The sequence below is a fragment of the Scyliorhinus canicula genome, chromosome 11, assembly GCF_902713615.1.
Source record: "Scyliorhinus canicula chromosome 11, sScyCan1.1, whole genome shotgun sequence".
NCBI classification, from domain to species: Eukaryota; Metazoa; Chordata; class Chondrichthyes; order Carcharhiniformes; family Scyliorhinidae; genus Scyliorhinus; species Scyliorhinus canicula.
The window spans coordinates 100,883,808-100,910,525 of record NC_052156.1 but is presented as its reverse complement, the minus strand read 5'-3'; the positions used below and the strand labels follow the sequence as shown (position 1 = coordinate 100,910,525).

General features: G+C 47.8%; 1 protein-coding gene across 2 annotated transcripts in view; it reads left to right on the top strand.

The window, feature by feature from the left end:
* The window catches only part of cfap54 (cilia and flagella associated protein 54), a 763,542-nt gene that overhangs the window by 178,122 nt on the left and 558,702 nt on the right, over positions 1 to 26,718 (top strand). For both annotated transcript variants that reach the window (XM_038810895.1, XM_038810894.1), the window contains one exon: positions 6,911 to 7,039. In XM_038810895.1, coding sequence (XP_038666823.1) covers positions 6,911 to 7,039 — 129 coding nt within the window. The remainder of the gene's footprint in view (positions 1 to 6,910; positions 7,040 to 26,718) is intronic.

Genomic DNA, 26,718 nt, shown 5'->3' with positions numbered 1-26,718 from the left:
AATAATAATCCCGTTTGCTGTTATTCCTACCAAAATGGATAACCTCACATTTGTCAACATTGTATTCCATCTGCCAGACCCTAGCCCATTCACTTAACCTATCCAAATCCCTCTGCAGACTTCCAGTATCCTCTGCACTTTTCACTTTACCACTCATCTTAGTGTCATCTGCAAACTTGGACACATTGCCCTTGGTCCCGAACTCCAAATCATCTATGTAAATTGTGAACCATTGTGGGCCCAACACGAATCCCTGAGGGACACCACTAGCTACTGATTGTCAACCAGAGAAACATCCATTAATCCCCACTCTTTGCTTTCTATTAATTAACCAATCCTCTATCCATGCTACTACTTTACCCTTAATGCCATGCATCTTTATCTTATGCAGCAACCTTTTGTGTGGCACCTTGTCAAAGGCTTTCTGGAAATCCAGATATACCACATCCATTGGCTCCCCGTTATCCACTGCACTGGTAATGTCCTCAAAAAATTCCACTAAATTAGTTAGGCACGACCTGCCCTTTATGAACCTATGCTGCGTCTGCCCAATGGGACAATTTCTATCCAGATGCCTCGCTATTTCTTCCTTGATGATAGATTCCAGCATCTTCCCTACTACCGAAGTTAAGCTCACTGGCCTATAATTTCCTGCTTTCTGCCTACCTCCTTTTTTAAACAGTGGTGTCACGTTTGCTAATTTCCAATCCACCGGGACCACCCCAGAGTCTAGTGAATTTCGGTAAATTATCACTAGTGCATCTGCAATTTCCCTAGCCATCTCTTTTAGCACTCTGGGATGCATTTAATCAGGGCCAGGAGACTTGTGTACCTTTAGCCCCATTAGCTTGCCCATCACTACCTCCTTAGTGATAACAATCACTCTCAAGGTCCTCACCTGTCATAGCCTCATTTCTATCAGTCGCTGACATGTTATTTGTGTCTTCCACTGTGAAGACCGACCCAAAAAACCTGTTCAGTTCCTCAGCCATTTCCTCATTTCCCATTATTAAAACTCCCTTCTCATCCTCTAAAGGACCAATATTTACCTTAGCCACTCTTTTTTGTCTTATATATTTGTAAAAACTTTTACTGTCTGTTTTTATATTCTGAGCAAGTTTACTCTCATACTCTATCTTACTCTTCTTTATAGCTTTTTTAGTAGCTTTCTGTTGCCCCCTAAAGATTTCCCAGTCCTCTAATCTCCCAGCAATCTTTGCCACTTTATATGCTTTTTCCTTCAATTTGATACTCTCCCTTATTTCCTTAGATATCCACAGTCGATTTTCCCCCTTTCTACCGTCCTTCCTTTTTGTTGGTATAAACCTTTGCTGAGCACTGTGAAAAATCGCTTGGAAGGTTCTCCACTGTTCCTCAACTGTTCCACCATAAAGTCTTTGCTCCCAGTCTACCTTAGCTAGTTCTTCTCTCATCCCCTTGTAATCTCCTTTGTTTAAACACAAAACACTAGTATTTGATTTTACTTTCTCACCCTCCATCTGTATTTTAAATTCCACCATATTGTGATCGCTCCTTCCGAGAGGATCCCTAACTATGAGATCATGAATCAATCCTGTCTCATTACACAGGACAAGATCTAGGACTGTTTGTTCCCTCGTAGGTTCCATTACATACTGTTCTAGGAAACTATCGCGGATACATTCTAGAAACTCCTCCTCAAGGTTGCCTTGACCGACCTGGTTAAACCAATCGACATGTAGATTAAAATCCCCCATGATAACTGCTGTACCATTTCTACATGCATCCGTTATTTCTTTGTTTATTGCCTGCCCCACCATAACGTTACTATTTGGTGGCCGATAGACTACTCCTATCAGTGATTTTTTCGCCTTACTATTCCTGATTTCCACCCAAATGGATTCAACCTTATCCTCCATAGCACCGATGTCATCCCTTACTATTGCCCGGATGTCATCCTTAAATAACAGAGCAACACCACCTCCCTTACCATCCACTCTGTCCTTCCGAATAGTTTGATACCCTCGGATATTTAACTCCCAGTCGTGACCATCCTTTAATCATGTTTCAGTAATGGCCACTAAATCATAGTCATTAACGATGATTTGTCCCATCAACTCATTTACTTTATTCCGAATACTACGAGCATTCAGGTAAAGTACACTTATGTTGGTTTTTAAACCTCTGTTTTGAATCTTAACATATCCAGTTTTATTCCTTTTGTTATTACTGGGCCTATTCACTAAGCTCCCCTCAGTCACTGTACCTTGTACTGTCGCCCTTTTAGATTTTTGACTATGTCTTCTCTGCCCTGCACTTTTCCCCTTACTTCCTTTTGCTTTTGTCCCTGTTTTACTACCTTCCAACTTCCTGCATCGGTTCCCATCCCCCTGCTACATTAGTTTATGCTTGGAGTCTTGATCTAGGCATTGGCCAAGCAGCTTTGAGGAGCACAACTGGAATACCATCGGGACCGATGGCTTTATTGTTTCCCGTCCGGTCGAGTTGTTGTTGCAGCCATGAATCCCTGATGGGAAAAACATTTTGCATTCAGTCGTTGGAAAGCTGTTTTCAGTTTTCTTTGGTGGTCACGTCGAAAAATTGAGGAAACCAGATTTTTCACTTGATCTCTGAACTTGGACTGAGTTTCTGCATAAATAAGGGAGTTTGTGCAGCAATTTGAATTCAGCAGCATTGTTCCAACTTGTCGAATCGCTATTCCGAAGGTTTATAATAATTTAGAGTGCTCCCTGAAAATATATAATATAAAGCTCCACAGAAATTACCAACCACAAAAATATGAAGGTGCCAGATATTGAGAAGAGTAAGATAATAGATAATAGATTTCGTCCTGCTCTCTATTGCTCGGTCATTGGCATCCTATTGCATTTTCACACCCTTCAGTCCCTTCCGTTCACCACCCGCGAGTAAAATGTGTCTGCATTGAGAATCAGAATAAAACTGAATGGCAGCAGTGGGTTTAATACTTTATCAGTCCATTCAAATACTAGCCAATCTGGCTCGGTATAGGAGCTTGACTTTGGAGCAGGAAAACGGGGCATTGCCTATTATCTTTCGAGGTCGAAAGATGAACTAGTATGGAACATTTGTTGAAGAAAGCAGAATGCAGGTGGTTGCCAGAATCCCATTAGCCATTTTCTAGGTGCAATATATATTTTTCAATTTGTGGCAACAAATATTGATAAAGCGATCGATGGTGAAAGTTAGTGTGACAAGACAGAACAGTCATTGCAGTCATGTACCGGCAGACGATGGCTCGCGTACCGGCACCGGTACGCGTACCACACTTTGAGTAGCACTGCTGTAGGTGGTGGACAGGCTTTGAGAAGTCCCCACAGAATTTCCAGCCTCTGACCTGTTCTTATAGCCACAGTATTTAAATGGCTGGTCCAGTTCAATTTCCAGTCAATGATAAGCCCCCAGTTCATGATCTACACAAGTACCAATGACATAGGACAAAATGAGATGCTAGGCATCAAATTAAGAAGCACAAAGGTAGTAATTTCTGGGTTATGACCTGAGCCCCATGCAGATTGGCATGGGGCAAATAAGATTAGAGAAATTAACGTGGCACGGTGGCACAGTGGTTAGCACAGCACCAGGGACTTATGTTCAGTTCCGGCTCTGATAACTATCTATGTGGAGTTGGTACTTCTTGTATATGCGTGGGTTTCCTCCAGGTGCACTGGTTCCTCCCAGAATCTAAAGATGTGCAGGTTAGGTGGATTGCCATGCTAAATTGCCCCTTAGTGTTCAAAAAGCTCAGTGGCGTTATGGGCTAAGGTGAGGGGAGTGAGCCTAGGTAGAGGGCTCTTTCAGAGGGCAAGACTAGATGGCCCAAGTAGCCTCCTTCTTCACTGTAGGGATTCTATGATTCTTGAATGTGTGACTCAGAGACTGGTTTGGGCGAAGTAGGTCCTGGTTCATGGGGCACTGGCACCAGTACTCTTGTGATCTGTACAGTTGGAATGGTCTACACCTGAACTGGGCTGGTGTTAATGTCCAAGTGAGCTGCATAACTAGGGAAGGAGGGAGAGTTTTAAACTGAATAGTGGTGGCAAAGGATCCATTTGGGGATGATGATTTATACCAAAGAGCAGAGACAAGGTAAGGGAGGAAGGCACTAATTTGGGAATTGATAAACAGACTGAGACAGGGAAGGACAGAGAGTACAAATCGAAAAGTAAATCAGCAGGTAAGGCTAGATATTACAAAATTAATGGATGTACATACTGAAAGAAAAAGTGATAGTGCAAATAGAAATTCATAGTTACGATCTGATAGCTGTTACAGATACATGGGTACAGGATGACATAGAGTGGGACCTGAATCTTAAAGGTTATGTGACATTGAGGAAGAATCGGAAGTTTGGAAAAGCTGGAGGGTTGGCACCATCAGTTAATGATTGTATCAGAGTGGGATGACTTAAGTTCAGGAGACCAGGAGGTAGAAGCAGTTTGGGTTGAGATGAGAAATGATAAAGGCAAGAAGTCCCATATGGGAGTGGTGTACCAGCCTCCTAATTGTAACTACATGGTAGGACAAAGTATAAAATAAAAGATAATGGGAGCTTGTCAAAAAGGTACGATTTACTGGTGGATTCACCGTACTTAAATTTCCAGAAGTATTTGATAAAGTGCCACACCAAAGGTTATTGCAAAAAATAAGATCTCATGGTGTGGAGCGTAACATTTTCGCATGGATGCAAGATTGACTGGGCAGCATGGAAGCACAGTGGTTAGCACAGTTACTTCACAGCTCCAGGGTCCCAGATTCGCACCCTAGCTTGGGTGACTGTCTGTGTGGAGTCTGCACGTTCTCCCCGTGTCTTCGTGGATTTCCTCCAGGTGTTCCGGTTTCCTCCCACAGTCCAAAGAAATGCAGGTCAGGTCGATTGGCCATGATGAATTGCCCTTAGTGTCCAAAAAAGGTTAGGTGGGTTTACTGGGTTACGGGGTTAGGGTGAACGTGTGGGCTTAAGTATGGTGCTCTTTCCAAGAGCCAGTGCAGACTCGATGGGCCGAATGGCCTCCTTCTGTAAATTCTATGATTCTATCTAACCAGAAACAGAATTGCCATAAAGGGCTCTTTTTCAGGTTGGCGGGATGTAACAAGTGGTGTGCCACAGGAATCAGCGCTGAGGCCTCAACCTTTTACAATTTATATAAGTAACTTGAATGAAGGAACTGAAGGTCTAGTTGTTAAATTTGCTGATGAGACAATGATAAGTAGGAAAGTAAATTGTGAAGAGGATATAAGGAGACTACAAAGGGACATCAATTGATTAAGTGAGGGAAGAACAATCTGGCAATGGAGTATAATGTAGGCAAATGAATAATTGCCCATTTTGGCAGGAAGAATACAAAAGAAGCATTTTATCTAAATGATGAGAGATTGCAGAGCTCTGACATCTAGGACAATCTGGGTGTCCTAACGCAGGAATCACAAAAGGTTAGTATACAGGTACAAAATCTAATAGAACACTGTTGTTTATTGTGAGGGGAATTTTTTATTGTGAGGGGAATTGATCACAAAATTAGGGAGGTTATGCTTCAGTTGAACAAGGCATTGGTGATACCTTTTTTATTTCATTTACAGGTTGTGGGCGTCACAGGGTAGGCCAACATTTATTGCCCATCCCTGGTTGCCCTTGAAAATATAAGCTGCCTTCTGAACCACATAGATCTTAGAATCATAGAATTCCTACAGTGCAGAAGGAGGCCATTGATCGAGTCTACATCGACCCATCAAAGGACGACCCAACCTAGGCCCAATCTGCCACCCTATTCCTGAAATTCCACCCTAATTTAGCATGGCCATTCCACCTAACCTGCACATCTTTGGACTTGAAACCAGAACACCCAGAGAAAACCAATGCAGACACAGGGAGGAAGTGCAAACTCCACCCTGATTGTTACCTGAGGTCAGAATCGAACCGAGGCCCCTGGCGCTGTGAGGCCGCTGTGCTAACCATTGTGCCTCTGGGCTGCCCACATCTGGAATATTGTGTACAGTATTGGTCTCCTTATTTAAGGAAATTTATAAATACATTAGAAGCAGTTCAGAAGTTTAATGGACTAATATCAGGAATTGGCAGATTGTCTTATGAGGGAAGGTGAAAGAGGTTAAGTTTGTATCTACAAGAATTTGGAAGAATAAGAGGACTTGATCAAAACCTTTGAGATCCTGAGGGGTATCAACAGGGTGGATGTTCAACCATTCTTCAATCTTTGACAGAACATATCCAGCTTACAAAGGACATTTACGGGTGGCGCAGTGGGTCGCACTACTACCTCACTGTGCCAAGGACCCGGGTTTAAATCCGGCCCTGGGCCACTATCCATGTGGAGTTTGCACATCCTCCCCGTGTCTGCATGGGTCTCACCCCCACAACCCAAGGTAGATTGGCCACACTAAATTGCCTCTTAAGAATTAGGCACTTTAAATAAAAAAAATACAAAGAACATTTACGATTCCACAATGCTGAGGTACAGGCTGTCTTTAAGTAACACCTACACTAACCCCCCACCTTATTGATGCATGCAGCCAGTGAATAGTGTGGATGCATGCAGCAATCGTTTAAAATAACAGACAGCACAAATTTAACATACTGCCTGCTGTGTGGCACTGAGTAGCCACGGATTAATTGTTCATTTCGATCCCAGTACCCATTTAAGGTAGTATCCTACTTCTCCCTCATAGTTTGTCTGATTTTCTGGACTTTCTCAATTACGAGAGGTTTTCTGATCATGCATATTTTTGTTCTGTTTTTGATCTGAAAAATACCAAGAAGCTTGCAGTTGATTTCAACCATTTTCTTTTATTTAATTGTTCAAATTCTGAAAAAATAAATAAATCCTAGATATCAAAATTGATTAATGTTTTTCAAAGAACTGTACTTACTTTTCAGAAACACCCTGCTGAACAACTTGATATTGCATGTAGAATGCTCGAGAAAGGACTGGATAGCATAGAAATAGCTCGTTCAGCAACTGTTTCAGTAGACAAAACCTCGCTGTGTGACACTAGCTGTATGAAGGTAAGAAAAGCTATCAGTTAATCTAATGATGAATTATTTTAGCAGGTTAGTTAAGGAGATGACGTATGTTAAATAAGGCTACTGAATCTTCTCAAGTAATTCAGGATACTATCAATAGATATGAATTCAGCGTGAATTTGAGGGTGATTTTAACCCTCCCTGGCTGATGGAAACCAGGTGACAGGCAGTTAAAATGGTTCAGTGATTTATCCACACAGATTCTCCTTATATATTGCAAATCAACCAGCTCTTTTGGGACATCTGCTGGAAGTCCTTCTCTAAAGATGCTGATGGGAATCTGATGACATCCTTGAGGTCCAACTGCACTTTTAACCATTGGTTTGTGTTATGGGCCAGGGTTTAGAAAACTCCAAAGTATATTATGGAGCTCACGTGACCTATAACGGTTTATTGACATTAATTACAATGAGCACACGAGCCTGCCTTTCAGGTGTTATTCAACAGAATACGTGGGCACTTTAACTCAAAAAACAAGCTTTATTCTACGAATTTAGTTAACATTTGTGTAAACACACACAGTAAGATTTTTTGTCAACTACAAACATAAAAACCCCACACAGCTAAAGTAATCTATGTATAACACTTAATGAATTCCCCCTTATAGTTCCAATTGAATAACAAAATCCAAGTAAAACTAGAAACCCCTTTTCAAAGGTGTGGCCCAGCAAACGGCATTTGAATTCCTTCCAGAAAGCAATCATTTTTTTCTAAGTTACCAAGTAGACTGGAAACAGCTTTTAAAATGAAGATAGAGAAACACTTCTTTCAATCTGCGCAGTTCAAAACCATTCCAAAAACTAAAAGCGAAAGTAAAACCCACAGAGCCACACCCCAGCTCCACCCACACAATGACATCACTGAAGCCATGTGATGAGACAAAAACATTTCTTAAAGGGACACTCATGAGACAGTTTGAAACATAGACAATCGGAGAAGGCGGAGACCATTTGGCCCTTCGAGCCTGCTCCGCCATTCGTTATGATAATGGCTGATCTTCCAACTCAATAATCGAACCCCACTTTCCCCTCATTTTGTTTGATGCCCTTTGCCCTGAGTGCTATATCTGACTGCTTCTTGATAACATACAGGGTGTGATTCTCTGGAAAGATTTCTCAGTGTTGTCGCGAGCGGGAATAGCCACGAGCTTCCTGGCTTGGCCCAGCGAGGCCGGCAACGCTATTCAACGTTAATTGGTCCACTTAACAAAGCCTCATGGGCTTTTCACCCCAAATGACAGCTCACCAGCTGATTCTTTGGGTCCGTGCATGCCAGCCCCCCCCCCCCTCCCCCGAACAAGATCGAGCTGCACTTGCTCAGCCAACCCCAGCCAGCTCACCATAATGGCGCCAAGGAGACCAAATCCAAGATTCTGTAATGCTGATCTAGATACATGCAAACATAGAAAAAAATAGGGGCAGGAGGAGGCCATTCAGCCCTTCAAGCTACTCCGCCATTCATTATGATTATGGCTGATCATCCAACTCACTAGCCTAATCCCGGTTTCCCCCATATCCTTTGATCCACTTCATCCTAAGTGCTACGTCTAACTGCTTCTTGAAACCACACAATGCTTTGGACTCAACAAATTCCTGTGGTAATGAATTCCACAGGCTCACTACCCGCTGGGCAAAGAAATTTATCCTCATCTCTTCTAAATGGTCTACCCCGTGTCCTCAAACTGTGCCCCCTGGTTCTGGACACACCCACCATCCTTCCTGTATCTACCCTGTTCAATGCTGTTAAAATTTGAAACGTTTCTATAAGATCGCCCCTCATTCTTCTGAACTCCAGGAAATACAATCCTAACCGATTGATTCTCTCCTCATAAACGTCAGTCCCGCCATCCCAGGAATCAGTGTGGTAAATCTTCGCTGCACTCACTCTTGATAAGGAGACCAAAACTGCACACACTATTCCAGGTGTGGCCTTACCAAGGCCCTTTCAAATTGCAGCAAGACATCTCTGCTCCTGTATGCAAATCCTATCACTGTGAAGGCCAACATAACATTTGCTGCCGTCTTTATCGCCTGCTGTACCTGCATGCTTACCTTCAGCGACTGGTATATGAGGGCACCCAGATCTCGTTGCACATTCCCCTCTCCTAATTTCAGGCCATTCGTTTTATCTACCAAAGTGGATAACCTCTCATTTCTCCAAATTATACCACGAGTGGAGGCAGTGGCGTAGTCATATTATCGCTGGACTAGCAATTCAGAGATACGCTCTGGGGACCTGGGTTCGATTCCCACCATGGCAGATGGTGAAATTTGAATTCAATAAAAATCTGGAATTAAATGTCTCAAAGGTGACCATGAAACTGTTGTCGATTGTCGTAAAAACCCATCTGGTTCACCGGTGTCCTTCAGGGAAGGAAATCTGTCATCCTGACCGACAAGTGATCCCAGATCCACAGCAATGTGGTTGACTCTTAAGTGCCCTCAGGCATGGGTAATAAATGCCTGCTCAGTTAGCAATCCCCACATCTCATGAACGAATAAAAAAAAATCTACCATTCATTTGCCCACTCACTCAACTTGTCCAAATCACACTGAATGATCTCTGCATCCTCCTCACAGCTCACCCTCCCACCCAACTTGGTGTCACCTGCAAATCTGGAGATATTACATTTTGTTCCCTCATCTAAATCGTTAATATATGTTGTGAATAGCTGGGGTTCTCGCACCGATTCCTGCGGTTCCCCTCGAGTCACTGCCTGTGAATTTGAAAAGGACCCGTTAATTCCTACTCTTTGTGTCCTGTCTGCCAGCTAGTTTCCTATCCATGTCAATACACTACCCTTAATCCCATGCACTTTAATTTTTCATACTAATCTCTTATGTGGGACTTCTGAAAGTCCAATTATACCACATCCACTGGCTCCCCATCATGATCTCTACTAGTTACACCCTCAAAGAATTCCAATTGATTTGTCAAGCATAATTTCCCCAACATAAATCTATGCTGACTCTGTCTGATCCTGCCACTATTTTGTAAGTGTCCTGCTGTAAAATCTTTGAAAATGGATTCTAGAATTCTCCCCATTGCTGACGCCAGGCTGACTAGTCTATAATTCCCTGTTTACTCTCTACCTCCCTTTTTAAATAGTGAAGTTACATTAACTACCCTCCAGTCTTCAGGAAACGTTCCAGAGTCTATAGAATCCTGGAAGATGACCACTAATGCATCCACTATTCCTAGAGCCACTTCCCTAAGTACTCTGGGATATGGATATCAGGCCCTGGGGATTTATCAATCTTCAATCCCATCAACTTCCCCACACCATTTCTTCAATAATATTGATCTCCCGTACCAGCCTCCCCGAACAGGCGCCGGAATGTGGCGATTAGGGGCTTTTCACAGTAACTTAATTAGAAGCCTACTCGTGACAATAAGCGATTTTCATTTTTCATTTCATTTCATCTCCTTCAGTTGGGAAGGCTGTTATATTTTCCCTGTCAGGCCAACCTGATGGCAAGCAGCTCCAAGATCAGACCAGGCAAGGAAGATAAATTAGCAATTTCCCTTTTCTTTGCCTTGCCAGCCAGGAAGAGCAAGATTGCTCAACCCCAACCCAAGTACACCCTAGGCGATCTTTGCCTGGGCTGTGCTTCCTCTCCCTGCATGCAAACTCTTCCATCTTAACTGCTGACATGTATTAGAGACCATTTCATTGGATCTGCTGTGATACCCATCCCCCCCACCCTTCCCCCCCGCAATCCCACTTTTTGCTGAGTTCAAATAGTAGGCTGAGCTTCTAGATGAGACTTGGGATTTAAAATTTAATTGGCCTAATGCTGCTGCAGACCAGCCAGTTTTCCTTCCATCTTGGCCTCTGGCCACATGGTTCTCATTACCAGGTCTGTGAAGCATAATGTGTAATAATAATCTTTATTTGTGTCACAAGGAGGCTGACATTAACACTGCAATTAAATTACTGTTCAAATCCCTTGAGTCTGGAAGTAGAAAAAGCAGGACTAGGAATCACCCTCCTGCCCAATTTATATCACCACATTTGAAAAGTACTACCTGGCCCTGATCATAGAAATTTACTGCTCTGAAAAAGGACATTCAGCCCACCTTGCCAGGGCTGACCAACAAGCAGCAATCTCAACTGATTTATCTTTTTAGCCCTTTATAGTCTTGTATGTTATGGCACTATAACCGTATCAAAGTACTTTTTAAATGTGCTGAACGTTTTTTGCTCCACCACCATTTCAGGCACCAATTTCCTTATCCTCGCCAACCTCTGGATGAAAATGTTTTCTCTCGAGTCCCCCTACGGTGTCACAGTGGGTAGCACTGTTGCTTCACAGCTCCATGGTCCCAGGTTCGATTCCAGGCTTGGGTCACTGTCTGTGTGGAGTTTGCACGTTCTCCCCGTGTCTGTGTGGGTTTCCTCCGGGTGCTCCAGCTTCCTCCCACAAGTCCCGAAAGACGTGCTGTTTGGTAATTTGGACATTCTGAATTCCCCTTCTGTGTACCCGAACAGGTGCTGGAATGTGGCGACTTGTTCTTGATTAATAAGATGATCAGGGCTTATGGGGAGAAGGCAGGAGAATGGGGATGAGAAAAATATCAGCCATGATTGAATGGCGGAGCAGACTCGATCGGCCAAGTGGCCTAATTCTGCTTCTATGTCTTATGGTCTTATGAATTAGGGGCTTTTCACAGTAACTTGATTGCAGCACTGTAGTTGCACTCCCTAGGGAAACCATCACTCTCATCAGTATTCAAAATAGTATTATTTACTATTTTGAGAGGAAGATGTACATAGATACAATTTGTTATGGGCCAGGGTTTAGAAAGCTCCAAAGTATATCATGGAGTTCACCTGACCTACAACCTGTTTATTCATTTTGGTTACAAGGAGCACAAGGGCCTACTTTTCAGGTGTTATTCAACAGAGGCCTTAAGCACTTTTAAACAAAACAAAGTTTATTCGACGAATTCAGTTAACATTTTATAAACACACATAGTAAGCATTTTTATCAACTACAAACATAAATCCACCACACAGCTACAGTTCTCTCTCTCTCTGTATATATATATATGTATATAAAACCTTAATAACCTACCTTTCAACTGTTTCAATTTGATAGCAACATCCACAAAAGCAGGAAAACCTTTTAACAAAACAGTAGGTTTGAATTCTTTCCAGAAAACAGTTATCACTTTTAAATTATCAAGTGATCTGAACACATTTTTTTTTTTTTAAATAATTTTTATTGAGAAATTTTGATTTTATACAACAATAACGCACCTTAGTAAAATACCGAAAATAACAATAATATTAACAATCATATACATTCGCCCCATCCCCATGAACAACCCAGCATTTTAACAACAACGCAAATTAACACACTATAAAGTTACAGAATAAACACTACAATAATGCACCCCCCCCCCCCCCCCCCCCCCCCCCCCGGGGTTGCTGCTGCTATTGACCCAGTTACCTATCTCTGAGCCAGGAAGTCCAGAAAAGGCTGCCATCGTTTATAGAACCCTTGTATTGATCCTCTCAGGGCAAATTTGACCTTTTCCAATTTTATAAATCCCGCCATGTCACTGATCCAGGTCTCCACGCTTGGGGGCCTTGCATCCTTCCATTGTAACAGAATCCTTCGACGGGCTACTAGGGCCGCAAAGGCCAGGACACCGGCCTCTTTCGCCTCCTGCACTCCCGGCTCCACCCCAACCCCAAAAATCGCGAGTCCCCACCCTGGTTTGACCCTGGATCCAACCACCCGCCACCCCCTTCCAGAATTCTTCCAGTGCTGGGCATGCCCAGAACATATGGGCGTGGTTGGCAGGACTCCCCGAACATCTGGTGCACCTGTCCTCACCCCCGAAGAACCTACTCATCCTAGTCCCGGACATATGGGCCCGGTGCAGCACCTTAAATTGGATGAGACTAAGCCTCGCACATGAGGAGGAGGAGTTGACTCTCTCCAAGGCCTCCGCCCAAGTCCCATCCTCTATCTGCTCCCCGAGTTCCTCCTCCCATTTAGCCTTCAGCTCCTCCACTGACGACTCCTCCACCTCCTGCATTACCTTATAGATGTCAGACACCTTCCCCTCTCCTACCCACACCCCCGAAAGCACTCTGTCCATTGTCCCCTGCGAGGGCAGCAAAGGGAATCCCTCTACCTGTCGCCTAGCAAACGCCTTTACCTGCAGGTATCTGAACATGTTCCCCTGGGGAAGGCCAAATTTATCTTCCAGTTCCCCCAGGCCCGCAAACCTCCCGCCAATAAACAGGCCCCTCAATTTGCTGATGCCCGCCCTTTGCCATCCCCTGAATCCCCCATCCGTGTTCCCCGGGATGAACCGATGGTTGCCACCCAGTGGAGCCTCCCACGAGCCCCCTGTTTCCCCCCGATGCCGTCTCCACTGTCCCCAGATTCTTAGGGTCGCCGCCACCACCGGGCTCGTGGTAACCCTCTTGGGGGAGAGCGGCAACGGTGCCGTTACCATGGCACCCAGGCTTGTACCTCTACATGACGCCATCTCCATTCTTTTCCACGCCGCCCCTCCCCCCTCCATCACCCATTTACGCACCATTGACACATTGGCTGCCCAATAGTACCCCAGAAGGTTGGGCAGCGCCAGCCCGCCTCTATCCCTTCCTCGCTCCAGGAATACCCTCCTCACTCTCGGAGTCCCATGTGCCCACACAAAGCTCAGAATACTGCCGGTCACTCTCCTAAAGAAGGCCCTGGGGATAAATATGGGCAGGCACTGAAAAAGGAACAAGAACCTCGGAAGCACTGTCATTTTGACGGACTGCACCCTCCCCGCCAACGACAATGGCAGCATGTCCCACCTCCTGAACTCCTCCTCCATCTGATCTACCAGTCTGGTAAAGTTATGCTTGTGGAGAGTCCCCCAGTCCCTGGCCACTTGCACCCCCAGGTACCTAAAGCTCTCCCCTGCCCGCCTAAGCGGGAGCCTACCAATTCCTTCCTCCTGGTCTCCAGGGTGCACCACAAACACCTCGCTCTTGCCTAAGTTTAATTTATAACCTGAGAAGGTCCCAAACTCGGCTAGTAACTCCATCACTCCCGGCATCCCTCCCACCGGGTCCGCCACATACAGTAACAGGTCGTCGGCATACAACGACGCCCTATGTTCCTCTCCACCTCGCACCAAGCCTCTCCACCTCTCTGAATCTCTCAATGCCATCGCCAGCGGCTCGATTGCCAGTGCAAACAACAAGGGGGACAAGGGGCAACCCTGCCTGGTCCCTCGGTAAAGCCGGAAGTACTCCGACCTCCTCCTATTCGTAGCCACGCACGCCATCGGGGCCTCATATAACAGCCTTACCCATCTAATGAACCCTTCACCAAATCCAAACCTCCCCAACACCTCCCATAGGTACCCCCACTCCACTCTATCGAAGGCCTTCTCCGCATCCAGCGCCACCACTATCTCTGCCTCCCCCTCAATCGCCGGCATCATAATGACATTCAGCAATCTCCGCACATTCGTGTTCAGCTGCCTTCCCTTCACAAAACCTGTCTGGTCCTCATGCACAACCCCTGGCACACAGTCCTCTATCCTGGTGGCCAGGAGTTTTGCCAGCACCTTAGCATCCACGTTGAGGAGAGATATGGGCCTGTATGACCCACACTGCTGGGGGTCCTTGTCCTTCTTTAAAATTAACGAGATCAGCGCCCGTGACATCGTCGGGGGCAAAGTTGAGTGTCCGCACCAGCAAGGGGCCCACTAGGTCCACAAACTTTTTATAAAATTCCACCGGGAACCCATGCGGCCCCGGTGCCTTCCCTGACTGCATCTGCCCGATCCCCTTAACTAGCTCCTCCAGCTCAATCGGCGCACCCAGCCCCTCCACCTTCTCCTCCTGCACCTTCGGGAAAGAAAGCCTGTCAAGGAACCTCTCCATTCCCCTCCTCTCCCCCGTTGGCTCCGACTGGTACAGTTCCCCGTAAAAGTCCTTGAAGACCTCATTCACCTCTACCCCCTTCCGCACCACATTCCCACTCTTGTCTCTCACTCCAGCAATCTCCTTAGCCGCATCCCGCTTACGGAGCTGATGAGCCAGCATCCTACTCGCCTTTTCACCATGTTCGTACACTGCCCCTTGTGCCTTCCTCCACTGTGCCTCAGCCTTTCTAGTGGTCAGCAAATCAAATTTAGCCTGCAGGCTGCGCCTCTCCCCCAACAGTCCCTCCTCTGGTGCCTCTGCATACCTCCTGTCCACCTCCAGCATCTTTCCCACCAGTCTATCCCTCTCACTCCTCTCGCTCCTCTCCCTGTGTGCCCGGATGGATATCAGCTCCCCACGAATTACTGCCTTCAGGGCTTCCCAGACCATCCCCACCTGAACCTCCCCCATATCATTCACCTCAAGGTACCCCTCAATACTTGCCCGGACCCTCCTACACACCTCCTCCTCCGCCAACAACCCCACATCCAACCGCCACAACGGACGTTGGTCTCGCACCTCCCCCATTTCCAACTCTATCCAATGCGGAGCGTGGTCAGAGATTGCAATGGCCGAATACTCGGCCTCCTCCACTCTCGGAATCAGTCCCCTACTCACCACGAAGAAATCTATCCGAGAGTAGACCCTATGTACGTGGGAGAAGAAAGAGTACTCACGTGCCCTCAGCCTCACAAACCTCCATGGATCCACTCCACCCATCTGATCCATAAACCCTCTCAGTACCTTGGCCGCCGCCGGCCTCCTACCCGTCCTAGGTGATCTGAACACATTTTAACATACGGAGCGAGAGAGACAAAAGAAACATTCTTTGTCTAAATCCAGCTTCCAACTGAGTAAACCGAAAGTAAAACTCAAAACCACAGCCAGCTCTCAGATCAAAATGTAAGTAAAATCCAGAGCCACAGCCCAGCTCCACCCACACAATGACATTACTGAAGCCATTTGATAAACACACATTTGTCAAAGAGACACTCCCATGACAATAGATACATAGAACATAGGAGCAGGAGGAGGCCCATCGAGCCTGATCTGCCATTATCACGATCATAGCTGATCATCCAACTCATTAGCCTAATCCTGCTTTCTTCCCATAGCCTTTGATCCCATTCTCCCCTAGTGCGATATCCAGCTGCCTCTTGAATATATTCAATGTTTTAGCATCAACTACTTCCTGTGGTAATGAATTCCACAGGCTCACCACTCTTATGGTGAAGAAATGTCTCCTCATCTCTGTCCGAAATGGTTTACCCTGAATCCTCAGTCTATGATCCCTGGTTCTGGACACAACCATTATTGAGAACATCTTCCCTGCATTAACCTTGTCTAGTCCTGTTAGAATTTTATAAGTCTCTATGAGATCACCCCTCATTCTTCTGAACTCCAGCGAGAACAATCCCAACCTAGTCAATGTCTCCTCATATGCCAGTCCTGCCATCCCTGGAATCAGTCTGGTAAACCTTCGCTGCACTCCCTCGAGAGCAAGAACATCCTTCCTCAGAAAAGGAGACCAAAACTGCACACAATACTCAAAGTGTGGCCTCACCAAGGCCCTATATAATTGCAGCAACACATCCCTGCTTCTGTACTCAAAACCTCTTGCAATGAAGGCCAACATACCATTAGCCTTCTTTACCACCTGCTGCACCTGCATGCTTACCTTCAGCGACTGGTGGACAAGGACACCCAGGTCCCGCTGAACAGTATCCTCTCCCAATTTACAACCATTCAGGCAGTAATCTGCCTTTCTGTTTTTGCTTCCAAAGTTAATAACCTCACACTTATCCAAATTATACTGCATCTGTCATTGATTTGCCCACTCGCCCAACATCAGATCATGATGTCGGATCCCTGTATCCTCGTCACAGTTCACCCAACTTGGTATCATCTGCAAAATTTCAGATGGTACATTTTGTTCCCTCATCCAAATCATTGATATATATTGTGAATAGCTGGGGTCCCACAACCGATCTCTGTGGTACCTCAATAGTTACTGCCTGCCAATTTGACAAGGACCCATTAATTCCTACTCTTGGTTTTCTCTCTGCCAACCAGTTTTCTATCCACCTCAATACGCTTCCCTCAATCCCATGTGCTTTAATTTTGCACAGTAATCTCTGATGCGGGACTTTGCCAAACACATTCCGAAAGTCTAAATATACCACATTGATTGGCTCCCCCTTGTCAACTGTACTGGTTACGACTTCCAGTGGCGGCTATGAAGGAGTAAGTCTCACATTTGGTGGCTCCCGCTCTGGTCGGACTTTTGGACCTTTTCCCCCGATCTTTTAATGGACTTGAATTGCAGAACAGATGTCAATGGCAATTCTCTATTGAATTCCCATTTTGGTGCATGGAGAAAAGGACTAGAAGCGTTCGTAAAGGCAGAAACAAAAAGATAGAGAAGACTTGGGCTCTAGTTGCAACAGGAGACAGCATGGCGGAGGGGTGAACCTCTGGCTTGTCGACCCAGCAGCCTATGGAGCAGCTAATGCAAGTCATCCAGGAGGGCTTTGCTGCGCAGAAACGGGACTGCTTGGACCCGATAAAGGCGTCGATTGAGCGGCTGTAGCTCAGGTTGGACGCCCAGGATCGGGCGATCCAGAAAGTGGAGAAGGCGCTGGCTGAGCAGGAGGAACATCAGACCGTGGTGGAGCTGGAGGTGGGGATGCTGAGGGACCAGCAAAAGAAGCTTCTGGAGAAGGTGGAGGACCTAGAGAATAGGTCCCGATGGCAGAACCTGAGAATTATCGGGCTCCCGGAGGGGTCCGAAGGAACAGACGCTGGGGCATATTTGAGAAGCTGCTGAGGGATGGGACATTCTCCCAGCCCTTGGAGGTGGATAGGGCTCACAGAGCACCTGCGAAGAAGCCGCGAATGGGAGATCCCCCGAGGGCTATGGTGGTGAGATTCCACAGATTCTCGGATAAGGCGCATATACTGCAGTGGGCCAAGCAGACATGGAGCTGAAAGTGGGACAATAGCATTCTGCGGTTTACCAAGACCTGAGCGTGGAGGTGGCCAGGAGGAGAGAAGGCTTCAATCAGATCAGGGCGATCCTTTTCAAGAAAAGTGTGAAGTTTGGTCTGTTATACCCAGCCCGTCTCTGGGTCACGCATGAGGATCGGCACTTTTACTTTGAGCCGCCTGAGGACGCGTTGGACTGTGCAAGAAAGAAAGGGCTGACGAAGGACTGAAAACATTTGGACTTGGCTGCAACGTTCATGTTTCTGTTTTCTCTGTTTTGTTTCTCTGTTTTTGTAAAAAGTTTCTCGTTTTGCTTGGAACTAGCAGTAGAGCTGGGTGAGTTTAGGTTTTCATTTGCACTGTTGGAGGATGGAGGTGTGCTAGTTTTGATCTTGGTGCTTTTCGGTTGGGCAATTGTGTGGGGATTGTTTGATGTTGGAGTTTGTTTGCATGAGCGGGAGGGGGGGTGGAGAGGGAACAATAGGTGGGAGAGTATCTGGTGCCAGGGATGGGGCCACCAAGACAGCCGGGTGAGCTATCTCTCAGATGCACAGTGGGAGGGTGTGCATATGCTTGGTTTAGGAAAGGGATTGGGTTACAGGATGTTGTTGTGGGGGAGGGGGGGTGAATGTTCTGCTGGCGAGGGAGGGACTTGGGCTGAGGGATAGAGAGGGGGCGGGGGCTGCCTGAGGATGGACCGGTGGAGGCCGGATCACAGGCTGATGGGAGGCCTAAAAAAGGGGATGACTGATCGGCGGGGAGGGCAATGAGACCCCCCCCAACTAGGCTGATCACCTGGAATGTTCGAGGGTTAAATGGGCCGGTCAAGCCCCTAGTTGCCACATTCCGGCGCCTGTCCGGGGAGGCTGGTACGGGAATTGAACTGTGCTGCTGGCCTGCTTGGTCTGCTTTAAAAGCCAGCGATTTAACCCAATGAGCTAAACCAGCCCCTAGATTATTGGTATTAGTGAATGTATATGCGCCAAATTGGGATGATGTGGAGTTTATAAAGAGGATGCTGGGAAGATACCAGACCTGGACTCGCACAGGTTGGTCATGGGAGGGGACTTCAATACAATTATGGACCCGGGCTTAGACCGGTCAAGCTCGAAAACGGGCAGGATGCCAGCAATGACAAAGGAACTAAGAGGATTCATGGAGCTGATGTGGGTGGGGGGTTGGATCCATGGAGGTTTGGGCAGCCGAGGGCGAAGGAGTTCTCCTTCTACTAACACGTGCATAAAGTGTACTCCCGGATTGATTTCTTTATTTTGAGCAGGGTCTTTCTGGCTGGGGTAGTGGACACATGCACCGCACTGGGTTGACCTGCAGGTTAGTAAAGACAGTAATCAGCGTCCGCACTGGAGGTTAGATGTGGGACATTTGGCTGATGAAGGGGCGTGCGAGCGGCTGAGGAAATGCATTCAGAACTACCTGCAGGTCAGTGACATGGGGGAAACTTGGGCAGCGGTGGTTTGGGAAGCACTGAAGGCGGTGGTAAGGGGGGAGCTGATCTCAATCCGGGCTCATAGGGAGAAGGTTGGCAGGGCAGAGACGGACAGACTGGTGAAGGAGATACTACAAATCAATAGGAGGTATACGGAGACCCCAGAGGCAGGGCTTTTAAGGGAACGGCGGAGGCTCCAGGTGGGGTTCAGCTTGTTAACCACAGGGAGGGCGGTGGGGCTGCTGAGAAAGGTGAGGGGGGCGATCTCTGAGTATGGAGAGAAGGCCAGCAGAATGCATGCACAGCAGCTTAGGAAGAGGGAGGCAGCTAGGGAGAGAGGGAAAGGACGCTGAGGGGAATTTGGTTGGTGATTCAGTAGGGGTGAATAGGCGTTTAGAGATTTCTACAGCAGGCTGTACAAGTCGGAACCCCCTGCGGGGCCGGAGGGGATGAGGCGCTTCTTGGAGGGGCTGACTTCCCAACGGTGGACGGAGAATGGGTAGAAGGGCTGGGTGCCCCAATTAGGCTGGAAGAAATAGTGGAGGCTTGAAGGCCATGCAGGCGGGTAAGGCCCCAGGTCCAGACGGGTACCCAGTGGAGTTCTATAAAAAGTTCTCGGGGATGTTGGGGCCAGTGTTGTTGAGGATGTTCAATGAGGCAAGTGAAAGAGGGGTGCTGCCCCCCAATGATGTTACAGGCAATGATTTCGCTGATTCTTCAGCAGGGCAAGAACCCGGAGCTGTGTGGATCCTACAGGCCGATCTCCCTGCTGAATGTGGATGTCAAGTTGCTGGCCAAAATCTTGTCCTCCAGGATTGAGGACTGTGTTCGGAAGTTATTGGGGAGGACGAGAGGGGTTTGTTAAGGGTAGGCAGTTGGTGGCCAATGTAAGAAGGTTGTTAAACCTGGATGCCCCTGGAAGGTAGGGAGGTGGAGGTAGTGATCGCAATGGATGCAGAAAAGGCTTTTAATCAGGTAGAATGGGAATATCTGTGGGAGGTACTGGGACGGTTGGGATTTGGGCGGGGCTTTATTGACTGGGTCAGGTTACTGTATCAGGCTCCTGGGGCAAGTATAGGGCAACTTTGGGCTATTTTAGACTGCATCAGGGGACGAGACAGGGATGCCCTCTCTCCCCACTGTTGTTTGCGCTGGCTATAGAGCTGTTGGCAATTGCTCTGAGAGCTTCAAGGGGCTGGAGGGGACTGGTCCGGGGGGGTTGGGGGGGGGGGGGGGGGGTGGAGCACAGGGTTTTAGCTCTATTCTTATGATTTTCTCCTGTACGTTTTGGACCCAGTAGAGGGATGGAGGAAATCATGAAGATTTTAGCGAAATTCAGAAGGTTTTCAGGTATAAGCTAAACATGGATGAGAGTGAGATGTTTGTGGTCCAGGCGAGGGGACAGGAGGGGTGGCTGGGGGAGCTGCCGTTGAAGTCAGTAGGGGGTAGTTTTAGGTACCTGGGCATCCAAATAGCGCGGGAATGGGACCGGCTGCATGAATTGAATCTGGCCCGGCTAGTGGACCAAATGAAGGACGATTTCCGTAGATTGGACGCGCTCCCGTTGCCGCTGGCCGGGAGGGTACAAACGGTGAAAATGACGGTCTTCCCGAGGTTCCTATTTGTATTTCAATGTCTCCCTAGTTTTATTCCGCGGTCCTTTTTAAAGCGGGTCAACAGGGTGGTCACGGGCTTCATCTGGGCGGGCAAGACCCTGCAGGTAAGGAATGTAATGTTTGAGCGGAGTCGGGGAGAGGGCGGGCTGGCGCTTATTACTGGGCGGCTAATGTAGCCATGATCAAGAAGTGGGTGATGGGGGAGGGTTCGGCGTGGGTACTATGGAGGCGGCTTCTTGTAAGGGCACCAATCTGGGGTCGCTGGTAACTGCGCCCCTGCCGGTGCGGTACTCCACCAGCCCCGTGGTGGTGGTGGCCCTGAGAGTTTGGGGCCAGTGGAGGCGGCATGTGGGAGCAGTGGGAGCATCGGTTTGGGCCCCAATTTGTGATAACCACCGGTTTGCCCCCGGGGAGTATGGATGGGGGGTTCCGGGTATGGCGGAGAGCGGGGATTGAGAGGGTGGGGGATGTGTTCATAGAGGGGAGCTTTCCAAGTATGAGGGCGCTGAAGGAAAAGTTTGGGCTGGCGAGGGGAAGCAAATTCAGATACTTGCAGGTGCAGGACTTCCTTCGTAAAGGTGGCAATCTTCCCGCTCCTACTGTTGAGGGGGATTCAGGACAGGGTAATTTCCAGAGGGTGGGCAGGGGAGGGGAGCATCTCGGGCATATATAAGGAGCTTATGGGGTTGGAGGAGACGCAGACCGAGGAGCTGAAGCGTAAGTCGGAGGAGGAGCTGGGAGGACAGTTAGAGGATGATTTATGGGCAGACGCATTGAGTAGAGTCAACACGTCTGCAACATATGCCAGGCTCAGCCTGATACAATTTAAGGTTGTGCACCAGGCTCACATGACAGTTGCCTGGATGAACAGATTCTTTGGGGTGGAGGACAGGTGCACAAAATGCGCAGGAGGACCAGCGAACCATGTCCACATGTTTTGGACGTGTCCAAAGCTTCGGGGATTTTGGTAGGGGTTTGAGGACATCATGTCCAAGGTTTTAAAAACAAGAGTGGCTGAGTCCGGAGGTGGCGATTTTCGGGGTGTCGGACGATCTGGGAATCCAGGAGGTGAAAGAGGCAGATGTTCTGGCCTTTGCTTCCCTGGTAGCCCGAAAACGAATACTATTAGCTTGGAGGGACTCAAAGCCCCCGAAGTTGGAGACCTGGCTATCGGACATGGCTAGCTTTCTCTGTATGGAGAAAATCATGTTCGCCTTGAGAGGGTCACTGTTAGGAGTCGCCCGGAGGTGGCAATCGCTCGTCGACTTCCTTGCGGAAAATTAATCGTCAGCATATGGGGGAGGGGGGGTGGAGTAGTTTAGGTTAGAGTAGGGGAGTAATAAGGGTGGGAACTGTATGAAAGGTAAACGGTTTTTGCACTATGTTTATGGTTTCATGTATCTTGTCTATTTTGTTGTTTCTATACCAAAAATACCTCAATAAAATGTTTATTGTACTGGTTACATCTTCAAAGCATTCCAAGAGATTTGTCATAAATCTATGATGACTCTGACTGATCCTGCCACTACTTTCTAAATGTTCCGCTATAAAGTCCTTGATAATGGATCCATGACTTTTCCCCACTACCAATGTTTGCTTCCTCGTCTATAATTCCCTGCTTTCTCTCTACCTACCTTTTTGAATATTGGAGTGACATGAGTACCCTCCAATCTGCAGGGACTGTTTCAGAGTCTATAGAATGCTGGAAGATGACCACCAATGCATTCACTATTTCCAGAGCCACCCCTTTAAGCACTCTGGAATGCAGATTCTCAGGCCCTGAGGATTTATCCGCCTTCAATCCCATCAATTTTCCCAGCATAATTTCTCTACTAATGTTGATCTCCCTCAGTTCTTCCCTTTCATTAAACCTTTCATTCTCCAGCATTTCTGGTATCTGATTTGTGTCCTCTTTTGTGAAGACAGAACCAAAGTATGTATTCAATTGCTCAGCCATTTCTTTGTCGCTTATTATGCATTCCCCTGTTTCTGTCTGAAGGGGGCCGACATTTCTCTTTACCAATCTCTTTCTCGTCTCATATCTATCGAAATTCTTAGTGTCAGTCTTTATGTTCCCTGCAAGCGTACTTTCGTACTGTACTTTCCCCTTCTTAATCAATCCCTTTGTCCTTCTTTGCTAAATTCTAAACTGCTTGCAATCCTCAGATCTATTATTTTTCTTGGCTAATCTGTGTGCTTCTTCCTTGGATCGGATACTATTTCTAATTTCCTTTGTAAGCCACGCATTGGCCCTCTTACCCATTTTGCTTTTGTGCCAGGCAGGAATGTACAGTTGCTGCAGTTTCCCCATGCATTCCTTGAATATTTGCCATTGTCTATCCACTGTCATCCCTTTAAGTAACTCTCCACGATCTATCAAGGCCGACTCACGCCTCAGATCTCCATAGTTTCCTTTATTAAGATTCAGCACCCACATGTCCGAATCAACTACTTCATTCTCCATCTACATGTCCACTCATCCACAAGGGATCTAGCACAGCCAGATTGGCAATGATTCCCTTCTCATTACACAGTATCTAGTCTAAGATGGTCTGCTCTCTAGTTGGTTCCGCCACAAATTGGTCAAGAAAACCATCCCGTATACACTCCAGGAATTTCTCCTCTACGGCATTGTGGCTCATTTGATTTGCCCAATCTATGTGAAGATTAGAATCTCCCATGATCACCGATATTCTCTTATTACATGCATCTCTAATTTTGTGTTTAATGCCATTCCCAACATCACCACTGCAGTCTAGGGGTCTATATATGACACCCACTAATGTTTTTTGCCGCTTGGTATTTCTCAGTTCTATCCATACAGACTCTACATTGTCAGACTTAATATCCTTTCTCACTATTGTGTTAATTTCCTCTTTTTAAAAAAAAATAATTTTTATTCAAGTTTTCACAAATTGTCAACAATAAAAATAACAAAGAAATAAGAACCCCCCCCCCATACACAAAGAATAAATTAACAAAGATAAACGATATAAACGCAAATATACACGCCCAATCAAGAAAAAGAAACAAACCCACATGAACCACCCACCCATCTCAAACCCCCCCACCCCGGGTTGCTGTTGTTGCTGACTATCACCTACCGCTCCGCCAGAAAGTCTAGGAACGGTTGCCACCGCCTGAAGAACCCTTGTACCGATCCCCCTAAGGGAAACTTGACCCTCTCCAATTTAATAAATCCTGCCATATTGTTAATCCAGGACTCCACGCCTGGTGGTCTCGCATCTTTCCACAGAAGAAGAATCCTTCGCCGGGCTACCAGGGACGCAAAGGCCAGAATGCCGGCCTCTTTCACCTCCTGCACTCCCGGCTCCTGTGCCACCCCGAATATTACGAGCCCCCAGCTCGGCTCAACCCTGGATCCAATCATCCTTGACATTGTCTCTGCTATGCCCCCCCAGAAGACCTCCAGCGCTGGACACGCCCTGAACATGTGGGTGTGGTTTGCTGGGCTCCCTGAGCATCTAACACATCTGTCCTATCTCCCAAAGAACCGACTCAACCTTGCCCCGGTCATGTGCGCCCTATGCAGCACCTTAAATTGTATTAAACTGAGCCTCGCGCAAGAGGAGGAGGAATTTACCCTCCCCACGGCATCCGCCCACATCCCCTCGTCGATCTCCTCACCCAACTCCTCCTCCCACTTACCCTTCAGCTCCTCCACCGAGGCCTCCTCCTCCTCTTGCATCACCTGATACGTTGCCAATATCCTCCCCTCTCCAACCCATGTCCCCGAAAGCACCCGGTCCTGGACCCCTTGTGGCGGCAGCAGTGGGAACTCAACCACCTGCCGCCTAGAAAACGCCCTTACCTGCATATATCTGAAGGTGTTCCCCAGGGGGAGGCCGAACCTCCCCTCCAGCTCACCCAGACTTGCGAATTTCCCGTCCACAAACAGGTCCCCCATCCTTTTAATGCCTGCCCTGTGCCAACTCAGGAACCCTCCATCCATTCTCCCCGGGATAAACCGGTGGTTCCCCCGTATCGGGGACCACACCGAGGCCCCCAAAATTTGAGGGTAGCCGCCACCACCGGACCCGTGGTACACCTCATTGGAGGAAGCGGCAGCGGCGCCGTCGCCACGCCTCGTGCCCACGCAGGACACCATCCCCAACCTCTTCCATGCCACCCCCTCCCCCTCCATTACCCACTTGCGTATCATCGCCACGTTGGCGGCCCAATAAGACCCACAGAGGTTAGGCAGCGCCAACCCCCTCCCATCCCTGCTCCGCTCCAGGAACACCCTTCTCACCCTCTGGGTCTTCTGCATCCACACGAACCCCATAACGCTCCTGTTGATCCGCCTGAAAAAGGCCTTCGGGATCAGGATAGGGAGGCACTGGAACAAGAACAAAAACCTCGGGAGCACCGTCATTTTGACTGACTGCACCCTGCCCGCCAGGGAGAGTGGCAGCACGTCCCTCCTCCATCTGCTCCACCAGCCTCGTAAAGTTAAGCCCATGTAAGGCCCACCAGCTCCTAGCTACCTGTACCCCCAGGTACCTAAAACTCCTCTTCACCTTTTACTTTTTAAAAAAAATAATTTTTATTGAGATTTTCAAAAACATATCAAAAACAGAAAATAATAACAAGAAAACAGTATTAACAACAACAAAAAGAAAAACACACTAACCCCCAAAACCAAACCTATTTTCCTACCGTTCTGCCAGGAAGTCCAGGAAAGGCTGCCACCGCCTAAAGAACCCCTGTACTGATCCCCTCAGGGCAAATTTCACCTTCTCCAATTTGATGAACCCCGCCATATCATTGATCTAGGCCTCCATCTTGGGGGCCTCGCATCCTTCCATTGAAGCAAGATCCTCCGCCGGGCTACTAGGGACGCAAAGGCCAGAACACCGGCCTCTTTCGCCTCCTGCACTCCTGGCTCCACTGCAACCCTAAAAATTGCGAGTCCCCAGCCTGGCTCGACCCTGGATCCTACAACCCTCGACACCGTCCTTGTTACACCCTTCCAAAACTCCCCCAGCACTGGGCATGCCCAGAACATATGGGCGTGGTTCGCTGGGCTCCCCGAGCACTTAGCACACCTTTCTTCGCCCCCGAAGAACCTACTCATCCTCGTCCCAATCATGTGGGCCCTGTGCCGCACCTTGAACTGTATGAGGCTAAGCCACGCACAGGAAGAGGAGGAATTCACTCTTTCCAGGGCACCCGCCCACGTCCCCTCCTCAATCTCCTCACCCAGCTCCTCCTCACATTTACCCTTCAGCTCCTCCACCGAGGCCTCATCGACCTCCTGCATGACGTGGTACACGTCCAAAATCCTCCCCCCTCCAACCCACACCCCCGAGAGCACCCTGTCCCGTACCCCACGTGGGGGCAGCAACCTCGTTGAAGGTCCCTCAACCTCCTAATACCTACCCTGTGCCAGCCCAGAAACCCGCCATCGATGCTCCCTGGAACAAACCGGTGGTTCCCCCGTATCGGGGACTCCATCGAGCCCCCCACCTCCCCCCATGCCGTCTCCATTGCCCCCAAATTTGAGGGTAGCCACCACCACCAGGCTCGTGGTGTACCTCGTTGGAGGGAGCGGCAATGGCGCCGTTACCAGCGCCTCCAGGCTCGTGTCCACGCAGGACGCCATCTCCATCCTCTTCCATGCTGCCCCTGCCCCTATCATTAC